General features: G+C 29.1%; 2 protein-coding genes across 2 annotated transcripts; one reads left to right on the forward strand and one right to left on the reverse strand.

The window, feature by feature from the left end:
* Window positions 1–2,302: 2,302 nt before the first annotated feature.
* On the forward strand, window positions 2,303–2,752 carry LOC112717871 (secreted RxLR effector protein 161-like). Its single transcript, XM_025769797.1, has one exon. The coding sequence runs from the start codon at window positions 2,303–2,305 to the stop codon at window positions 2,750–2,752; it is 450 nt and encodes a 149-aa protein (XP_025625582.1).
* Window positions 2,753–8,060: 5,308 nt separating this feature from the next.
* LOC112716254 (agamous-like MADS-box protein AP1) lies at window positions 8,061–15,881 on the reverse strand. The gene is made up of 8 exons (XM_025768126.3): window positions 15,340–15,881; window positions 13,610–13,688; window positions 13,222–13,286; window positions 13,046–13,145; window positions 12,913–12,954; window positions 10,581–10,622; window positions 10,008–10,120; window positions 8,061–8,397 (listed from the first exon to the last, which is right to left on the reverse strand). The coding sequence occupies exons 1-8, from the start codon at window positions 15,522–15,524 to the stop codon at window positions 8,286–8,288; spliced, it is 738 nt and encodes a 245-aa protein (XP_025623911.1). The 5' UTR covers window positions 15,525–15,881; the 3' UTR covers window positions 8,061–8,285.
* Window positions 15,882–21,831: the final 5,950 nt, after the last annotated feature.

The raw sequence follows: 21,831 nt of genomic DNA on the forward strand, positions 1-21,831 counted from the left end.
ATGTTTCATTTTTTTTAGGTCTTTTGGTAATAATAGTAAGTTATATAAAGTTGTTCATGATTTTAATGCTCTTGGGCAACCAAGAAGATTTCACATCAAAGGATCCAAATGGATTTGGATACCTAAGGTTAGCTAAAGAACATGCAGGTTTGCCTTGCATCCAAGAAGAAAATGGAAATGTGGTATCTTGATAGTGGATGTTCAAGGCATATGACCGGAAGGGATACTTTCTTCATTAAACTCAACAAATATAATGGAGGATTTGTCACTTTTGGAGATAATGGTAAAGGTAAAATAATTGCCATTGGTAAGGTTGGCAAAGATTTTTCAACTTGCATTGATAGTGTCTTCTTAGTTGATGGGTTAAAGCATAATCTATTGAGTATAAGTCAATTGTGTGACCTTGGGTATGCTGTAACCTTTAGGAAATCTGATTGTAGAGTCATAAATGAGAAAACAGGGGCTGTTTTATTTGTTGCCAAAAGAAGTGAAAATGTTTATGGTATCACTCTAGATGATCTAAAAGTTCAAAATGTAACTTGTTTCTCTTCAATGGAATCTGAAAAATGGATGTGGCATAAGAGGTTAGGACATGCTAGCATGTTCCAAATCTCTAAGCTTGTAAAGAGAGACTTAGTTAGAGGTCTTCCTAATATAAAATTTGATAAGGACATCACTTGTGATGCGTGTCAAATGGGTAAACAAATTAAAACCTCTTTCAAACCCAAGGAAGATGTCTCCACTAAGAAACCATTGGAATTGTTACATCTTGATCTGTTTGGACCAACTAGGACTCAAAGTCTTGGAGGAAAGAGTTATGGCATGGTCATTATGGATGACTATACTAGATTTGGCTGGGTGTTCTTTCTTGCTCATAAACATGAGGCTTTTTCAGTTTTTGAGAAATTCAGCAAAAAGGTTCAAAATGAAAAAGGTTTAAAAATTGTTTCAATTAGAAGTGATCATGGTAAAGAATTTGAAAATCAATTTTTTGAATCCTTTTGTGATGAACAAGGCATATCACATAACTTCTCTTGTCCAAGAACACCTCAACAAAATGGTGTTGTGGAAAGAAGAAATAGAAGTTCACAAGAAATGGCTAGAGCTATGTTATGTGAATATGAAATCCACAAGTTCTTATGGGCTGAAGCTGTGAATACAGCTTGCTATGTTTTAAATAGAACCATCATTAGAAAATTTTTGAAGAAAACCCCATATGAACTTTGGAAAGGGCATCCTCCCAATCTTAGTTATTTTCATGTGTTTGGCTGCAAGTGTTTCATTTTGAATATCAAAGAAAATTTAGGTAAATTTGACCCTAAAACACATGAAGGCATTTTTCTGGGTTATTCCACAAATAGCAAGGCCTATAGAGTCTATAACAAGAACTCCAAAACTGTTGAGAAAACCATGCATGTCACATTTTGTGAGTCTAACATTATTCCTAGTATTTGCATAGATGATAGTCCAGGTTTTGAAGCTGAATTCCCCAAGAACGATGAGCCAGTTCAACATAATTCTGATTCTCATGAAGCTGCTCCTGCTAGCAACGAAAATCCCAATTCTGCAGGAGACCATTTGGAATTATCTCCTGTTACTGCAGAAAATACTGATGCAGAGGCCATTGTTGATCAAGAGGAACCTGAATCCTCAAACCAGTCAAGAAGACCAAGAGAATGGAGGTTTTTGAAAAACTATCCTGAAGAGTTCATAATAGGAAATCCATCCACTGGGAGAACTACTCGTTCATCTTTGAAAAGAGGCGAATCCAACAACATTGCTCTTTTATCAAAGATTGAACCTCAAAATATCCAAGAAGCTCTTGCTGATCCATCTTAGGTGTTGGCCATGAAGGAGGAATTGTTGCAATTTGAGAAGAATCAGGTCTGGTCATTGGTGCCTAATCCACATGGAAAGAAAGTCACCGGCACTAAATGGACTTTCAGAAACAAGCTGGGGGAAGATGGCTCCATAGTCCGAAACAAAGCTAGATTGGTCGCTCAAGGATATGATCAAGAGAAAGGGATTGATTTCGATGAATCCTTTGCACATGTAGCTCGAATGGAAGCCATCAGATTGCTCCTTGCATATGCTACTCATTGTGGCTTCAAGCTGTTCCAAATGGACATTTTGCTAAGCTTATGACCAATGAATTTGATATGAGCATGATGGGAGAACTCAATTTCTTCCTAGGCTTGCAAATCAAGCAAACTGCAGAAGGCATATTCATCCATCAAGAAAAATATGCAAAGGAACTTGTCAAGAAGTTTGGGCTGGACTATGCTAAGCCTATGGGAACCCCATGCATCCTAACATCAAGCTTGATAAAGATGAACATGGTAGAGATGTTGATGAGACACGCTATAGAGGGATGATTGGATCCTTGATGCATCTAACCTCCTCAAGGCCTGATATCATCCAAAGTGTTGGAGTTTGCTCACGGTTTCAATCAAAGCCTAAGGAATCTCATCTCTCAGCTATCAAAAGGATCATCCGATATGTGCTTGGTACCACTAACTATGGTTTATGGTTTCCTAAGACTGATTCTTTTCAATTAGTGGATTTCTGTGATGCAGATTTTGCTGGGGATAGGATTGATAGAAGAAGCACAAGTGGCATGTGCTGCTTTCTTGGAAAATCCCTCATTGTTTGGTCTAGCAAGAAGCAAGCTACTGTGGCACTTTCAACAGCCGAAGCTGAGTATATTGCAGCCTCCTCTTGTTGTTCTCAATTATTATGGCTGAAAACTTAACTAGCTGACTATAAATTGAATGTCTCAAATATTCCATTATTTTGTGACAACCTGAGTGCTATCAATATTTCCACAAACCCTGTCTTGCACTCAAGAACAAAGCACATTGAAGTTCGTTTTCATTCTATAAGAGAACATGTGCAAACTGGAAATTTAGATATTCAGTTTGTTAATTCTGAAGGTCAGCTAGCAGATATTTTCACCAAACCATTGATAGAAGAGAGGTTCTGTAAGCTGCGAACTGAACTGGGCATTCTAGCTTTTTCTCTGTTTTCCTAATTTTTCTGATAATAAGATCTTTTGTGTTTTGTCTCATAAATCGCGGTGAGATTTTTTTGGCAGATGATAAGTAAACTTCGTTAACTCACTATGAAGCTATTGGATTCAACTCTAATCATTATGAATGTTGGATGTGTAGTGCTGAAGCAGTCTCTGCACCAATGGGCTTTTTCATTATTGAAAACTTTGGGGTCTTTTCATTTTTTGAAACAAATTTTGTTTAAGATTTTATGAAAAGTGGGCTTTCGAAATGCTTGGGCTTATTGAACCTACTTTCAATTTTTTGTCTAATTTTTTTAAAAAAATTGCATTTCATATATTAGGGCTTCATTTTTGAATTGCATCCTTTTATTAAATTCCATCCCTTGTTTGCTTTTCAAACGTACGAAGGTTACAGCTGTAACTTTCAAAACGTTTTCCAAGATTGGATTTTTATCTTTTTCAAAGTGCAACCTTTACACTTCTCAAGCCTATAATAACTCCCCACTACATGCACCCATTCACACTACTATATCCACTCCATCATCTCCTTCAACCTGTTCTCTATAAAATGGCTCGCAAGAAAAGAGCTGCTTGCAGAGGCTCCCACAGTGGTACCCACCGTTCTGATCACACACACTCATCTCCCTCTCATTCCCCCACTCATTCCTCACCATCTCCACCACCAAACCCTTCTCCTGACATGGCCCGCACTAAGACCACCGCTCGCCGACCTGGCGTTGCTCCTCGTCCTTCACCACCTCCTCCTCCAACCGACTCTCAACCAAGTTCATCCAAACCCAACTCTTCCAGAGGAAAGAGGCCTCTTCAAGAAGACGAAGAGACAACCCACACTTAGAGTCGCCATACTCGCGGTACAGTCATTGACCTCCCTCTTCGTTCTGTGTCTGAACCTAAGCTGTCAAACCCCATTGCCTACAAATCTTTCTATGCTGATTTTCCCCATGAGTCTTTTGATCGTCGCCGTTTCCAATCTCTCATGAACTATTTGTTTTTCTGCAAAGATATTTACGAGCGTAAACTCTGTCCCCCGAAGCTTGTCAATCTTGACAAACTCCGTAGGAAAGGCCTGAACTTTACCCCATTGTTTGCATATCAAGGTTGGACATCCATACTGTCCATCAAAGAGAAAGTTTATCCTGATTTGGTAAAACAGTTCTATAGCAACATGTCCTACAAAGAAGGGAGAATCGCCTCTTTTGTTAAAGGCAAAGTGATCATTCTTGACAAATATCACCTAGGCAAAGCCCTAGATTACCAGGACCGAGGCCCTGATGTCTACACCTCTGGTAAGTGGGACGATACGCTCAATGTTTCATATTTTGATGCCCTAAGCACTGTCTGCATCAATATCCCTCTCTTAGAAGGTAACACTCCTACTCATAAGTCTCTTGGTCCAGTCCGTGCCCAGCTGCACAGGATTGTTAACCATGTCATCTTGTCTCAGAGCGGTTTTTTTCAACGCGTCTCATTCTGTGACACACTGGTTTTGTATGCATTGCTTTCAAAATCTCCTATTTCTTTTGCTTACTTGCTTATGAGACACATGCATGCGTGTATCAGTACCAAAAATGCTTTGCCATATGGCATGCTTCTTACAAAAATTTTTCAATATTACAATGTTAATTTTGGGGCTGAAATTGCTAAAGATTGTAACTCATATATCAAAGGGGGTGGTGTAGTAAAGAAAACAGCTCCTAGGCGTCGCCAAACTGATGACAGCACTGATGTTCCCTCTGTTGATGAGGATCCTCTGATTCTCCCTTCCACATCCACTACAGTCAAGACCATGACACGCATTCTGAAGAATGTCCTTGAAGAATTCCTCAATCTGACAGATCTTCTTCTCCATCATGGTGCTGAGCGCAAAAGGAATCAAGTTTTGGAGGAAAATGCTCTCAAAAAGACTAAGGGAAGGATTCGGATTCTGAGAGACTTTGTGGAGGACATCGAGGTTGGCCTCACAACTTCTGACAATGAGGGTGAGGATGACGAAACCTCTGATGAATCCAACTCTGATGCCTAACTTCTTGTTATCTCATCTGCGAATATGACTTGTTTTTTGTTTTGAACTTGTTTAGTTTATTTTGTGGGATGACTGTAACAGACCTAAACTACTCTGCTACTTGGACTAGATACACTGGCCACTAACAAATTTTGTGCAAGTTGTTTCCTTTTCTCCCTTGATGACAAAATGGGGAGAAAAGAAAAGGAATGTTAGTTTTGACTTAGGGATTAATAGTAATAGTTAAGAACAATATTTTGTGGTGCTTCGTGTTAATTGCTCTGTGCTTTCATTACTGTGATTTATAGTTTAAAAATATTGGTTTTGGCTGTTCTTAAGTTTTGGTTCAAGAAAAGATGTAAGCCATGATCAAGGGAGAGTAATGCTAGCATTCAGGGGGAGCAACTCAAAATCTGAATGTCATCAAAGGGAAGTGTTCTTAACTCAGTTAATTTTTTTTTAATTTAATTTCCCTATATTTTTATGTTTGTCATCAAGGGGGAGATTGTTGAGCCTAGTTTGATTTTGGGTTATATTATGATGACAAACATTGTTTTTGGGTTAAAAGCCCAATATTGTTTAATGTGTGCTTTATTGTGGCAGGCCCAAGTATACTAGCATTTGATACATCAGCCCATCACAGCAAATAGAAAAGCAGCTCACATTGTTCCTTAGTGCAGTAAACAAGTCCAACAATTCCTCATAGTACCGTTTAGCAACATTAAATGATTATGTATATATTTGCTAAAAGCAATATGAGGACAACTGTATCATGCAAGGACAAGTGTAGCTCTGTAAAAGCAAGCAAGGACACAAAGGACACACACACTAACCCAAGGACATCACCAAAGCACTGCTGTGGATCGTGGTTATGCAAAACACAAACTTGCATAGAGCAGCAGCAAGGAAATAGAGCAGAATGGAAAAGAGGAACATGCCAAGGAAGAAAGAAACACCAAGGACAGCAGAGGTAGTGGTGGAGCTCCTCGAACAGCAGGGGAAGTGGAGCAGGATGAAGAAAGGACTGCATGCCATCAAGGACCACTCCAACGGGCAGCAAGGAAAAACAGAGAGGATGAAGCTACAATGAAGTCAAGAAGAAGATATATAGCAAGCTTCAATCCAACATTTGGAGCTAAGGAAGAGAGCACACATATTCAGAGCATCATCTCTAACTTAGAGCTGAAATCTCTTTCTTCTACTCAAGCTTAATTCTGATTTTAAGTTATGGCTGTCTTGCGTTATTTTCTGTTTTGAAAAAGGCAATTGTGTGAGGATCAAAAGCCAAGAGAGAAAAGGTAAGAGTGATGCAAAATAGCCACAGATTTCTGATGTAATTTGGGTTTATGAACTAGGATTAGTTCCCCTTGCCAAGTTGGGTTAGCACTTGGTGAGAGTTGAATCTGTGTAGATTCCCCTTCCAAGTTGGGATAGCACTTTGGGGTTGCTAAGCTTTGGTGTATAAAGCTTAGGGGTAGATACTAATTGGATTAGGAATTAATTCAATAGTATTGGTGAATGTAATCTGAGAATTATAGTGAAATTCCACCATGGTTTGTGGTGGAGACTGGATGTAGGATTCATGACACTAAGAATCCGAACCAGGATACATGCTGGCCCCTTTCTCCTCTTCTCTCTTCTTTTAATGTTCTGCGTATGAGACTATTTCAAATAATCTCCTGCAACTCGAACAACAGCAAAAACAGAACAAGAAAATTTGAGTTTTTAACCAACTTGATTCAACCCCCTTCTCAAGTTCAACTAGAACCATCAATTTTTAATTCTAACATTCTATATTTATAAGATTATTATACCTCTTAAATATCTATTCACTTTGATTATTAGAGTATCTTTTATAGATACATTTTTATCTATTCTTGATTTAATTTCGACCACTTTATCGAAAATCTTTCGATCAAAAACTCTCCAACCTAGTTATAACTTAGAGTTACCACTTTACTTTAGCTATGTGATCTATGAAAAAAGTTTCGAAAGACAAACTAGATTTTTGATGAATTATATTTACGTCAGAAAAATATTACAAACAGAGAAAAAGTTTAATGATCTTTCTTAAGTCACTGTTTGAAGTTTATGAGTAGAAGGTTTTTATTAGATTTTTTTATAAATTTTAAAATTCTTACTTAAATCTTTAAATAAATATGTGTTTATAAAAGAGTGTCTTTAAAACACTCTTTAGCAAAGGTTTTTTTTTTATATGCATTTGCTATATAAATATATGTTGAACGAAACATGTGTTCTATATTGTGGTCACAATGGCACGTAATTAAGTTAGAATCATACAAGAAAATTCCCATCCAATACATTAAGTGAATAACCATAGTATAATAAAGAATAGGAACAGGACAGCCAACGAGCTCGCTATAACTCAAATGATAATATGATATAGTTTTTTTGTTTTTACTTATATTATAAATTTGAGTCTCACTTCTAATTTTTTTAAAAAAAATAAAGAATAGAAACATATATATTTAACTCAAATCTTAATATTACAATAGATTTATAGGTCATTCTATTTTCAACTGATATAAAATTAAAATTAAGTGATTGTTACAGTACTTAAAATTTTAGCGTCTAATTTGCTAAAAAATATTAAAAGTTAATATTTAATTTAAAAGATATAAAAATAAATCATTTTTAAATATTTAATATTTATTCCAAAGATAAGTTTAGTAAATCCGAAAAAGAAACATACCAAAAAACTTTTCATTAAATTAACTCTACTTCTTATACTTAACAATTATGGTAAATGTATATTAAAATCAAACAATCAATTATTAAAATTATTTACTAATATAAAATATATGTTTAAATATAAAATATATATTAAAAAAAATTAAATAATATATATATTTATATATAAATATACAATAATTAATTTTAATTATTAATTTTAATGTACAAATAATATTTTTTGTATACATAATATTTTAACACATCTGACGTAGTGTTCTATACTTCCATATATACTTCAAAAGCTCATAAATATGATATAATATATACATATAGACAACCCATGATGGAATTTACTAAGTTTCTTTAAAACTTTAAACATACAGACATATGACACATACATTATATATATAACATATATATTTCAAGTAAAAAGACATCAAATGAGTTTCGACATAACAAATTAGACATTATACAACATCATCATCATATATAATAATTAAGGAAGGTCGTTCTTTGCAACCATGCATATTCATATGTATTAGTAATAATACCATCCTATTCATTTATAGGGCGAATCATCCATGGGGGAAGAAGGGTATTATTAGCACGAGCATTAGCTGCCATGTCTTCATTATGTTCGCCATCACTTCTACCTTGTGGGAACCCGCTGCATAGTGCATATATATTTACCTCCATGATTAGTATTTATTAAGTTTTTTAGTTTAATCAAAGTAAAAGCTATAATGCATAATAATATATAATTTTTAATTTTATGCATATCAAATAATAAGATGAAACACAAACAAAATAAAATATCTGACAAAAACAATGACTAGTAATATTAAATTGAGATATTCAAAATTTTAAATAAAATTTAATTTTAATATATTAATAAATATAAAAATAATTACGTAATTGAATATATACGTAAAACTTTTTTACTGTATTAAAATTAATTTCATTCAAATAACATATCTCAATATTTCAGTGAATGATATATATTCCACGTAGATTGTTTGAACTTTGAACTATATTATGTAGATAGGCCCTTTATAAGTCCCAAGTCTCAACACTTAGTTACATATATGTTGCTATTGCTTTGAAAAAGAAAAACAAAATGATCTGTCTGGAAGTTGTTCTTAAACAGAAGTTATAAAAATAATATATAGAACAATACGTATGAATTGTCATTAACTTTCCGAAGTATGCTTTTAACTTAGTTATGTTTTTTTTTGGATATATACATAGTTGTAACTTGGATGCATTATTATAAATATATTCTCAAAAATCACTTTCTTCAAAATATAATGAAATTAAATGGGAGAAACAATTTTATGAAGCACCTCTATATGCATTTATAAAAAGTTCAAGCAGAAAAAAAAGTAATACAACCTGAATAGGTGATACAATATGTGACCGTAAAAATGTGATAAAGTAATTAATAAAGTTAAGTCTTGCTTGTAAATAATAATAATAATAATAATAATCAAAATCTGGATTTTCTTGTGTCAAAAAATAAATTTCCGGATATCCTTTTGCTTTTTTATTTTATTTTATTTTACTTTTTAAAAAACCCCATATTATATTATTCTCTTAAAACTCGTTCAAAATAAGTTTATCCCTACAGTGAATTTTTTTTTTTCGTAAAAAGGGTAGCCCTTGCAATAATAATGCTCATTGCAATTAGGGTAAATTATACTTACTAAAATTTATATGCCTGAACTTAACGCCATGTGAATTAAAAAAAAAAAAAAAAAAAAAAAAAAAAAAAAAAAAAAAACCTGGAACCTCAGATGAAATCTCTACGGCATTGCCATGTGAATTTTAATATCTAATTTGTAAAGGAAAGTGTAGTTTGACTCTAAGTTTTTAAAATATACAAATGATTTCTTGAACTTCTCTGAGTATTGTTATATTTAAGCAAAAATAAGCGCATTATACCTGCTTTAACTTTTATGTATTTGCAATTTACCCCCTAGACATTTTTAAGCATGCAAGTTTGGAGACTAAAGTACACATGCCGTGAAGTTTATGGGTAAGGTACAATTAATCCTTTAAATTATATATTAAGTGATTCTCACTTTATAAATTAACTCCCTTTGTAGCGAAGTTTCTTTAACTCTTCTCTGTACACTGGTTTCATGCAGCATGAGAATGCAAAATAATAAATAAAAAATTACCAGAGGAATATACACACATAAGCTCAATAATGGAGACATGCTTGGTTGAAAGTTTCAGAGCAACATGAAATTAATTAAGAAAATATATAATACTAACCCAATGTTCATCTCCGAGGATTGAGGTGCCACAACAAAGGGGGTTAGATCCATAAAGTTATTTTGCAGCTCCAGTTGAGCTTGTTGTGTGATTGCTTTCTCTTTCTCCTTGATCTAGATTTCACTCAATTCATGTGCTCACATTCAGTGAGATAGATTTAAAATTCAGAGCTCAAAATATGTATAAAATCTTTCATGCTATTATTGAAGAGAGCCCCCCCCCCCCCCGGGGGGGATTTTATTACATATTTTTGGGAATTCGATATTGTGATTTTTATTTTAATAATATTATTTTTTATAAATTTATATAAATATAAAATAAAAAATTATGTATATGATGACATTATTAAAAATAGGAGTGATAATATTATTATTTTATCTTTTTTCATATAAGGATATCCATATCTAACTTATTTGATCTGATTAAGGATTTTAAGATTAATTTTTAAGTTTTATAATTTCAAAATAATTAATTTTATTTAATAATACAGTAATAATTTTTCATCCAAAAAATATGAAAATATTAGTACTCTATAATTCTATAGGACACAATAATAATTAAAGAAATTGTTACCTTCTTAGCTAGCAAGGTGTTTTGTTCTTGTAGGGTCTTCTCCTGCAATATTATACAACAGAAAAAAATAAATAAAAAATTAAAAAAATCTACACAAATTAAATTATGATGATGTGTCTACTTACATTGGTTGATCACCGTCACCGGGATAATTAATAATTAATTAATGTCAAACTAGGTAAATTTATTTGACTTGCGATATGATAAAAGAATATAGCATATTACCACATATATAAATTTAAAAAAAATTTGAAGTGTACTGAGAATATTAGTATTCCAGTTATTTTAACCGTTGATTTTAATTACTATATATTATATATATTTTTTATAATTCAGATTAACGGTTAAAATAACTAGAATATCAATGTTTTCAATACATTTAAAATTCTTCCTATAAATTTAATGAGAACCTAACTAACTGTAATGACTAACTTGATAAATTCAACAGAACTAATTAATTAAGTACCCTTTTAGTTGTGTCAGCTAATTCTAACCGCTAACTTTCTACATTTAGTAAGTCTAACCATCACTAACTATATATAGAATATTAGGTGACAAAAATAAATTTGAGTATACATGTGAATAAATTGGTATAAAAGTTTAAATACAAGTGAGTTCAGTAGTTCGCAGACTCTCACATGACGGTGTAAAACTGTTTTAATGAAGCTTTTCACGTTATGAGAATTGATGAGATATTCTTGTGACAATTTCTGATGATTTAATGAGGAAAAGAAAATATTTTATCTCTATGTTTTGTCAATTTTTTCTTTCAAATTTTATATACTTCATTAACTTTTTTTTAAAAAATAAATTATCTCTCTTTTCAATATATATAATCAAGACTTAAGTACTATGATCTTCTTTAATTCACAGTATCTATCACTGTATAGAATTTTTTTTTATTCAATATATATGTCAGTATCATGTTTAAATGTATCATTTATTGATCAATTTTCACATTTATCCTTTACATGCAATTCACAGTGTGTTAAATACAATTAATAATATAATATTTATAAATAGTTATTAAATTATATGTAAGTTTTCTTTGTCAAAAATTAAAAAGTGTAAGTTTGTTTACTAAATCCCACATGACGTAATTATATAATGAATTCCTACAAAATTTGACCTTTGATCTCTATTTTTATCTCGAAATCCCATCTTGTAAGAAAAAAATAAAGAAAGAAAATCCCCAAAAGTTGAATAATAGGTAGCTAGTTCGTGTTCAAATTTTTTTTTTTCTCTCTTCAAGCTAGAAAGTGTATTTTCTCATTTATATAACTAAAAATCCTCAAATATTCATTAATAAACCCCCCTTTTTATTATTGTGAAAGTGATGCAAGGAGAGAGTACAAATTGAAACAACATTTTACATTGGAAATCATTTTCATTATTTTATTACACGCTTTATATTTGTTGTGTTTAAATATTGTATTTGAAACAGAAATACAGAAATTTAGTATAAAAATAAAAACATTTTCTTCTACTTTTAGAATATTCTGTATATGATATATAATAATTTAGTGTTTTTGATTTTATCTCTACCCCTAAACAATTAAATTTTTTTTTTTTGTTCTTTATCTTTATACGTTTTTATTCCTATGAGACGGTTACTTAAAAAAAACTAAAAAATGATTATAAACTCTTTCTTGACAAGTAAAAGTAACTAAGATTAGCCAATGAGTAATAACTCAAATGATATAATCTCTCCATACTCAATTAAGAAGTTGTGGGTTCGAGTTTCTTATCTTTGATAAAAAAAAAAAAGTAACCAAGACTAGTCAGGTTTGGTTTGTTAACATTTTTTTAAAAGATGAAAACACAAATATTTTGTTTTGTTTTAGAGTTTAGTAAATTAAAAAAAGAGTTTAAGAGTTTAATTTTTATGCATTTACATTGTAAAACGTAATGACAATCGTTTTTTTAAAAAATTATTCAGAGAGTTAATATAAAAAATATTTATTTTTATTAATATAGCATTATGTGATTGGATATACGTATAAAATGATTTTATATTGACACTGCATCAAAATTAAATTTATTTTTAAAAATATTTTAAAAATATTTTTAAAATTATCTTGACATCTTGTAACTATTAAAATTAAAAATATTTAATATAACATTATATATTAATAAATATTTAAATTTATCTTTATATTTATGTCTATTACATCTTTTATTTTAAAAATTATTTTACTAAATATAAATTTTTATTATTTTATACTTATTAAAATTAATATTTAATTTAATTTATCAAACATTGTACAAATTTTATAGAGCTATGCTTATAAGATATTTTCTAAATGTAAAGTTTACACAAACTGAGACTAACCTTTTTCTGAAGCACTGAGATATCCTCATATATGAGTTGGTTCTGCAAGTTATATATTAAATATAAGTAAAATCAGAATCATCATCACTATATATATTGCCAAAAACACCCAAGGTTTGCATGGTTTTACTACCCTTCGTGATCTAACTTGTTTGAGAGCAGAATCAAGCTGCTGTTCTAAATTCTGAAGCTCTTTTAGACTTAAGCATTGCAGATCTTGTCCCATAAAATTCCTGAAAAAGAAAAATTAAAAAGCATATAATATAGGAACACAAACCCTTGCTTTTACTTAATTATTTTATTTGATACCTTTGATTTCTCTCTAAGACTTCCACCCTTGCTTTGAGCCTTGCATATTCTAGAGTCCAATTTTCCTGACAGCGTGGATAAATATGAATAATTGAATAATCTTAGCGAATTAATAATAAGTAATTAGATAAAAAAAAAATTAACCATTCATCAGAAGAGTTAAATCCAAGCAATATTACTTCAGTTGTATTCAGTATTGTCCTATAATATATACTACTTCATGAGATGTATCTAGTGAGAGAGAGGAACAATTTTATATGAGAGTGAGAGATATGTCGTATTATTTATAAATGAATTAAAAGTTGTTAAAAATGTTAGTTTAAAAGTGAATTATTCTGATTGTTTTTGACTAATTTTATAGTCCGATGATTCGACGATGAGGACATACATTTGGTCCTTGATCATTTGCAACGAGCTGCCTCTCTGCATATGAATACCGCTCATACCTTTCAAGTATCTTCTCCATGCTGTGAATTCACAAATAAAGGAAAAGTAAAAAAAAAAAAAAAAGATTTTACACATTTATATATATGGCACTATCAAAGGTTGAAACTAAACATTCAAACAGAAACCTCACTTGAAATAATTAGAACTACTAAAATTATTCAGATATATTTAATCTGGCATGGATAAACTGTTGTGTATATATTTATTTTCTGTCTTTAATTTTTTTTCTCAATTTTGTTTTTCTTTTGCTTTTGACATATAGTTTATATACAAAACAAAAAATTATTTTTTTATGTCCTATCTTTATTTTATCTTTTTACCGTTTTATTGAATAAATTTTTTAAAAATAAATATCAAATAAATGACTTTTTTTTAAATACTATGAAATAAATGGCTTATTTTTTAAATATCAAATAAATAACTTATTTTAAAAATATTTATATTTTATATTTTAATATATATTTTATACAAATAATTAATTAATAACTAATTTTTTATATATACATAATATAATTATTTTTTAATATAAAACTTGTCGATTATTCAACCCGTCTTATTATAAAAAATTTAACTAAACTGTTATACCATAAAAAAAATTTGGCATATAGTTAGATTTTTTGTTGGATTTGATTGACAACAGGGCAAAACCTGTTGTGTTATATCAAAGGGATGAGGGTGATGCTTTTGAAACAGTAAAACAAACACGTACACAGTACACTTATTACATGCCCATGAGAGACCTACCAGTGACTCACTTCACTAACTAACCCTTCTTTCATTCCCCATAATAACATATCATATATTACTATAACTTTTCCAATTAACTACCTAATTAATTAATTAATTAATTAATTAATTAATTAATTAATATTCATATATATGTAATGTTAACACACAAAAAATAATTCAAATTTTATTTTATTTAATATTTATTAATTGTAAAATAAATTTTTTTTTTTTATTTTTTTTTTTTTTTGGTTATCAAACATTTTTTCATATATATATATACTACTCCCAAAGAGAATAAAACAACATGACTTTCTCTAAAGCTTTAATTTACATGCCATTACTAGATAATGCACGCATGTTAGTTCCCAATCTTTTCACAAGTACAAGCGGGGCCAAAAAAAAAAAAAGAAAGAGTTAATTAGAACAGCAAATGTTTACACTGTTTTATCAAACAAATTAGTCACTAATAACTACTATTAAGGGAAAATTCTATATATGAACAAGAAATAACCCTAGTAAAATACTTTTCCTTTTATATATTAGGAGACATATATAACAGTGATGAACTTAAACCTAAATTTAGGGATCAAGAAGAAAAAATAAGAAGAAGACAAACACAGAAAAAGAAGAAAAAAAAGTTAAAAAAATGGCAACATGAAGATCCAAAGGCTTATACAAGTTAAATGAAAAAAAAAAAAAAGGCCAAGTTGTAGCTAGTTTTATATAATTAATTAAAATAAAATTATGCTTTGTTCAAAATAAAACAGAAGTTCAGTACAGTAGTTAGCTAGATTTAATTAGTTTTAATCTGCAAAAAAATTAGGTCTTAATCTTAATCTTGACCACTTGAGCTTGATCTCTAAGCAATTTTTTCACCTAAAAAAAAGAAATTAAAAAAAAAACATAGATTTGCAGAAATTAGGGTAAGAAGTATTGAGATACCAGGGGTCACTGGAGAACTGAAAGAGCTTCCCTTTGCAAGAGAAGACGATGAGAGCCACCTCAGCATCGCAGAGAACTGAGATCTCGTTCGCCTTCTTAAGCAACCCCGCTCTTCTCTTCGAGAAAGTGACTTGGCGGTTGATCTTGTTCTCTATCCTCTTCAATTGCACTCTCCCTCGCCCCATTCCACACAATTCAGCACCAGAACTTTTATCAAACACCTTGTGTGCGTGAACCACCGACTTAAGATTCTAATCAAACACTATATATATGTGTGTGAAGATTGTTGATGAGATTATTATGAGGGTGTGAGGTGTAGAGTGTGGACCGTACAATGAGTTGAGATAAGTTTGGGGTCTATGTGTTTATCTTAATATAGATTGCTGAAGTTTCTTTGTTTGGAATGTGTGAATGAGAGAGGTTTTGATTTTGGGGGTTTTGGGTTTCTTATATGGTTTCTGTTCTGAATTTATTTTGGACGTTAGAATCAGGGGAGAAGAAGGAACAAGGCCATGAGGGTTTCCTTCTATGTCAATTTCTTCTTTATTATTATTGTTTACACTCAAAGGGGCAAAAGAGGAAATGTAAGGCTGGGGAGAAATCAGGCTATTGTTTTAGAAATATCTATGTACAACTATGAAATGCGTCTATAAAAAATTAATTATTAAATTATAGTTTTTTTATAAAATATATATTTAAAATATAAATATATACTTATATTTATATATAAATATAGACACCAAAAAAATAAATACAAAAAAAATATTGACTAATTTTTTATGTTCATATAATATTTTTATCTTCTATATATAATGACAATATAATATAAACAAAATAAAATAATAATTAGATCTTTAAAGATTTCGACCTCAAACTAATTATTTTTGTAAGGAAAAAATATTAATATGATATTTTATTATAGCAAATGGTAGACATGTAATATTTTTTTATTAATTTATCACGTAAAATTTAATAGTAGTACTTGTATCTGCTACTGTAACGTGCTTATTTAAAAAAGATTGTCATACAGATAACAACTTTTAAAATGAAACTCACGTGTTTTGGCAAGATTCGTGATAAATAAAGAGTAGTCAATAAATGTTATATGAAAATTCAAAAGATAATAAATATTCATTATCCAAAATTATATAATTTACATATTCATGTGGTAGCAACGGATACGCATTATTATAGATAACATCTATAACGAAATATACGACCAACTTCATTTCATGATCATTTTACACTATTTATGAACATACATGTCTACCATTTGTTATCGTGGAGGATCTATTGATATTTTCTTTTTCAAAGACTAATCAGTACGAGATCAAAATCCTCAAAGATCTAATGGTCATTTTACTCTAAAAAATTAGTACATAACCATTTTCTATATATCTTTTATTACATATAATCAATAAAAAATATTTGTTATAATTATCAAAATTTAAATACAGTAATTTTTTATTAAACTATAAGTAATTTATCATTTTATCTAATTTTATTTTATTATTTTTATATTCATTTAAAAATAAAAAATAAATTAATAGATACATTAATATAATGCTTATTAATACTATACGTTAGGATATATAAGATTAAGAGAAATAGACAAATAGGTTCTTGATCTTTTAATCCGTGTACATTTAAGTATTTAAGAATTTAAAAATATATTTAAATTTCTGATCTTTTTAAAACATGAACATATCGATCCTTTATATTCACTTGAGTCTCTCAGACCCAACGAAAAAATTAAACATGACACACGTTGTATTGACTTAATTCATACGGATACATACCTGAGAGTTTTTTTAAAATAGGACAAATTAAACCTAGAAATCGATGTATCCAGATTTTGAAGAGGTCAGCTATTTAAATATATTTTTAAATTCTCAAATATTTAAATATTCACAAATCAAAAAGTCAAAAATCGATTTATCCTTTTCTCTAAAATAATTTTACATGTATTATTTTTTATATATGTTTTTTATATATTTTTAATTTTAGTACTACAAATAATTGATAAAAAATAGTAAAACTAAAAAATGCGAAAAAAAAAAGTATAGAAAAAAATAACGTAAATTTTTTTTATATATATAATATTCGAGGAAAAGAGAAAAGGGATAAATCGATAATAACCCAAAACCAAAAGTGGTTTTGAAAACCCACTGTGGTTTTGCTGAATGCGTTGTCGAATTGAGATTGGTTCATGGAAACTGTAAGGACGGGGCCTTATCATCATGACAAATAATAAATATTTTTAATAGTTTTTTTATGAACGGTCCATAGCCCATACTCCCTTTTTAAAATATTTAAAAAGATAAAATAATTATTAATGACATTAGAAAAATGTGAAAATGAGTGACCTTTAATTAATTAAGTTATCCTAATTTTTTCCACCAGCTATGCTAGATAGCTAGAAAATTTTTGGCATGAAAATTTACTTTGACCAATCAAAAAGGGAAGCCTAATTAAGAAGAGTCTGTAAAAAAAATAAAAAACCCGGAAATTGGAAGAAATTTAAGGAGGAACAATGGCCAAAAAACGTTCAAGGAATATGCTTCCAAAAGAAAATTTCGTACATTAGAGAGTTCTTCAAATAAACTTGGGTAATTTTTTTTTTCGGTGTCTGGGTAATTCAATTATTTGATCATATATGTGCCAATTTGTCTGATTGTTTTGGAAAAGAAAAATAATAAATATCTTTAAAATAATTTTTAAAAAGTTGGATATAGAGAATACAAAACTTGTAATTTAATTCTTTTTACATAAAACATTGTATTTTTTATTCTTTAACTAACATGTATTCATTAGCAAAATCATCTACGCTTGGCTTTTTAAAAATTTTATAATTATATTTGATAAAATAAAAATTTCTTTTAATATATATGCATAAGTGAATAAAGTAATATTTGGTAAAATCATTTTTAAAAGCTAGGATAACTAGATGACAAAATATTAAATTAATTAGAAAATTTGAGTTTACAAGACATGTACTTTTGTTCCTTGTCTTTTAAAAAGGTATAAAAAGATGATAAGAAAGAAAAATCAATAATTTTGATGATTAAGCAATTTGGTTTGAATTTTAAAAAATATAAAATTTTTAAGAAAGAATAATTATTTTCGTTATGTTGAATTAGAAATTAATTTTGATTTGTTTATCAGTTGAAAATAATAATACAACAAGTTGATAAACATAGATATTAATTGAAAGTGTATTAGTGCAAAGTTTGATTAATTTAAAGATTAAAAATTAATTACTTAATTAAATATTTCATCCTAAGATTATTAACTTAAAACTCATAAATATAAAAGTGGATAATATCACAAATTGTTATATTTGTGGTGTAATTTCACTGACTATGAATTAGTATAAACAAGTGACTTAGTTAGCTTAGTTTAGTGCGACGGAAGTAACAATGAAATGTCTTAGAAAGAAAATGATAAAAAAAATTTGGGTATGTATTATGTCCCTACATTTTATTTTATGTGCCAAGTCATTATTCATTCTTTTGGTTAGTGAATATTAGTTTGTACCTTTGTAATCTTTTTTTCATATTTGAGTGTTTATACTATTAGTTCAGTATTTTAGGTGTAATTAAAATTTGATTTTGGGTAGAATATTACAATTTACCACTTTATATTTTTGAATAAGAATTTGGTTTTGGTAGAATGATTACCCATTTAGGATCTCTTTATAAAGAATTTAGTTAAGATAGAACAATATCATTAATTACCACTTTATATTATGTTATAAATTTGGTTAGGATACAGTAATTATTCAATTTTATAATTTTATTATATTAAATTTTTTTAGTAAAATATATATTTGATATTTTTTTAATGTCAATTATATAAATTTTATGCTTCAACTGGCACACCGTGTTTTCTAACAAAGATCCTTTAATATTTTAGGAATGTGCAAATTATTATTTATTATATTATTCTCCATATACAAATCATTTTTCTATACAAGTTTATATAAATTATTTATATTTATGCATACACGTTTTTTTTTTTTTTATTCTTCTCTTTCGTTATCGTCGTCACCGTCACCAATACCTTCTCCTCCTCCTCCTCTTCTTCCTTCTTTTTTCATTAGAATTTCTTTTTCTTTTTTCTTTTCCTCCTTCTCCTCCATCATTAGTTATTTCATCGAAGATAAGTTCAAATTGTCAATTGAACCAGAACAAAATTGATTATTATTTTAAATTATTGTTTTTATTTGTGAAAATTGTTATTCATTGTTGATAGTTTGAATTGAATGTAATGTAAATTTTTTGCATTAGAAAAAATATTTTTCTGTATTTGCAGCAAATTTAGGTATAACACGAAGATATTTAAGTGTATATTTAAGAATTTTCGGTGTATACATGCTGATAAGTTCTGTATAATTCAAAACTCTTCTTCTCCCCCTCCTTATCTTCTGGTGCTTCTTCTTCTTCTTTTTCATCATCGTCATCATCATCTTTTTCTTTTTTTTATTCATCTTTTTTTCTTATTTTATCTTCTCAAGTTTCTTCTTGTTTTACTCTCTTAACAAGAATAAAAATAAAAAATCAAACAAAGAAGAAAAAGAAACATATAATAATGGTACAAAATTTCTTCAAAGAAAATGAATTTACATTCATTCAACTAAAAGAAAGAAAGAAATAAGGAAAAAAGAAGAAAAAATACAGCATTAGAAGAAATATTTTTCTATATTTGCAGCAAATTTGGGTATAACACGAAGATATTTGGGTGTAACACAAAGATATTTGAGTGTATTGTTTAAAAATTTTTAGTGTATGTGTGCTGATAAGTTCTGCATAATTCAAAACCCTTCATCTTCCTCCTCTTCATTTTCTATTGTTTCTTTTTTTTTCATCATCATCTCTATCTTCTTTTTTTCTTATTCATCTTTTTCTTTTTATTTTACCTTCTCATGTTTCTTCTTATTTTACTATTTTAACAAGAATAAAAACAAAAAAAATCAAACAAAGAAGAAGAAGAAATACATAATACTGAAAAATTACTTGGAAGAGGATAAACTTACATTTATTCAACTAAAATAAAGAAAGAAATAAGAAAAAAAGAAGAAGAAAAAAATGTAGCATTAAAAGAAATATTTTTTTTTGTATTTGCAGCAAATTTGGGTGTAACACGAAAATATTTGATTGTATTGTTTAAGAATTTTCGGTGTATGTGTGCTAATAAGTTCTGCATAATTCAAAACTCTTCCTCTTCCTCTTCCTTATCTTTTGCTGCTTCTTCTTCTTCATATTCTTATTTCATATTCTCATAATTCTTTTTTGGAGAAAAAAAAATACATAATGTTGCAAAATCAAAAGAAAGAGAAGGAAAAAAATGCAACAACAATAACAGTAATAAAAAACGACGATGAAGATGAAACACGCGAAGAAAAAGGAAGTGAAATGCAAAGAAGAAGGAGAAGAAGAAGAAAGAGTAGGAAGAGGAGGAAGAACCCGAAATAGAAAAAGGAACGTAATTTTTACGCGCGCATTATGAGAAAATATATTTTATTATGTTTGGATTAACTTGTATGTCAAAAGGACTTATATTTGTAGTAGTACTCTTATTTATTTTTGTATAGACAGATGCAAAATCAACTTCTAATGAACAAATTAAAATTACCTACATTTTTCCCCAACTAAACTATCTCCGCTACTTCTTCAAAGTAAGGGTAATGTAGTTATTTAGACTCAACATGTATGATTTTTTAAAACGAATAAATATAATTGAATATAGAATAAAATTTGTTTGGTCCTTATTTTTTCTTTGGAACGATGATGAGGTAGTGATACATATATAGATGTGGATTTGTGGCAGTTATATTGCCACAAAAATAAATATGTAGCGGCAGCGAGAATATTCATACTAAGAAAAGTGAATATTATTCCATAATAAAGTTTATATTGCTATAAAAGTAATAGGTTTCAAATGAGCGTTAAAGGCAAAGAAGAACCCTTTTCTTTGTCAACTTTTAAAGTCCATTAGGCAAAGAATTGAACTGCTGCCATTGATGATGATCTCTTCTTAGAGCATTCACGAATTCACTTCTCAGTTCTGATGAGTTCTGACTGTGCCAGCATTTGCAGAGACGACATTAACCGACAAACAACAATCACATTTGGACATGGTGATAAGGTTGTCACACTTCTTCACCCATTTTACTTTACTTAGAATCATCAAAAACTTCAATTACTCTTAATTAAATAATTATTGAATTGATAAACAAATTTGTGGTAACTTCTAGAATTTAGATTGCTAAAAAATCACTTGCTTTTAGCGATGTTAGAATATACTTAATTATAAACTGTGTAATACTCATATAATTAAGAAAAAAATTATTTAAGAATCAAATTCTTCAACCAACATTAACTCAATTTTGTTCTTTTCTATCTCTTTCTATTATTTAGTTACTCATTAACTTAAAAAAAAAAATTGATTCCATAGTTTAAAAGTGTATGTAAATTTAATAATTATAATTTT

Source organism: Arachis hypogaea, chromosome 10 (genome assembly GCF_003086295.3).
Source record: "Arachis hypogaea cultivar Tifrunner chromosome 10, arahy.Tifrunner.gnm2.J5K5, whole genome shotgun sequence".
Lineage (NCBI taxonomy): Eukaryota > Viridiplantae > Streptophyta > Magnoliopsida > Fabales > Fabaceae > Arachis > Arachis hypogaea.

Excerpts from the sequence above, each read along its gene's own strand:
- LOC112716254 (XM_025768126.3), bottom strand. The coding sequence starts at position 15,524 with ATGGGGCGAGGGAGAGTGCAATTGAAGAGGATAGAGAACAAGATCAAC. Across the intron at positions 13,146-13,221 it reads GTCTTAGAGAGAAATCAAAG|GAATTTTATGGGACAAGATC; the intron begins GTATCAAATAAA and ends TTTCTTTTTCAG. Across the intron at positions 10,623-12,912 it reads TCTCAGTGCTTCAGAAAAAG|GAGAAGACCCTACAAGAACA; the intron begins GTTAGTCTCAGT and ends ATAATATTGCAG.
- LOC112717871 (XM_025769797.1), top strand. The coding sequence starts at position 2,303 with ATGCATCCTAACATCAAGCTTGATAAAGATGAACATGGTAGAGATGTT.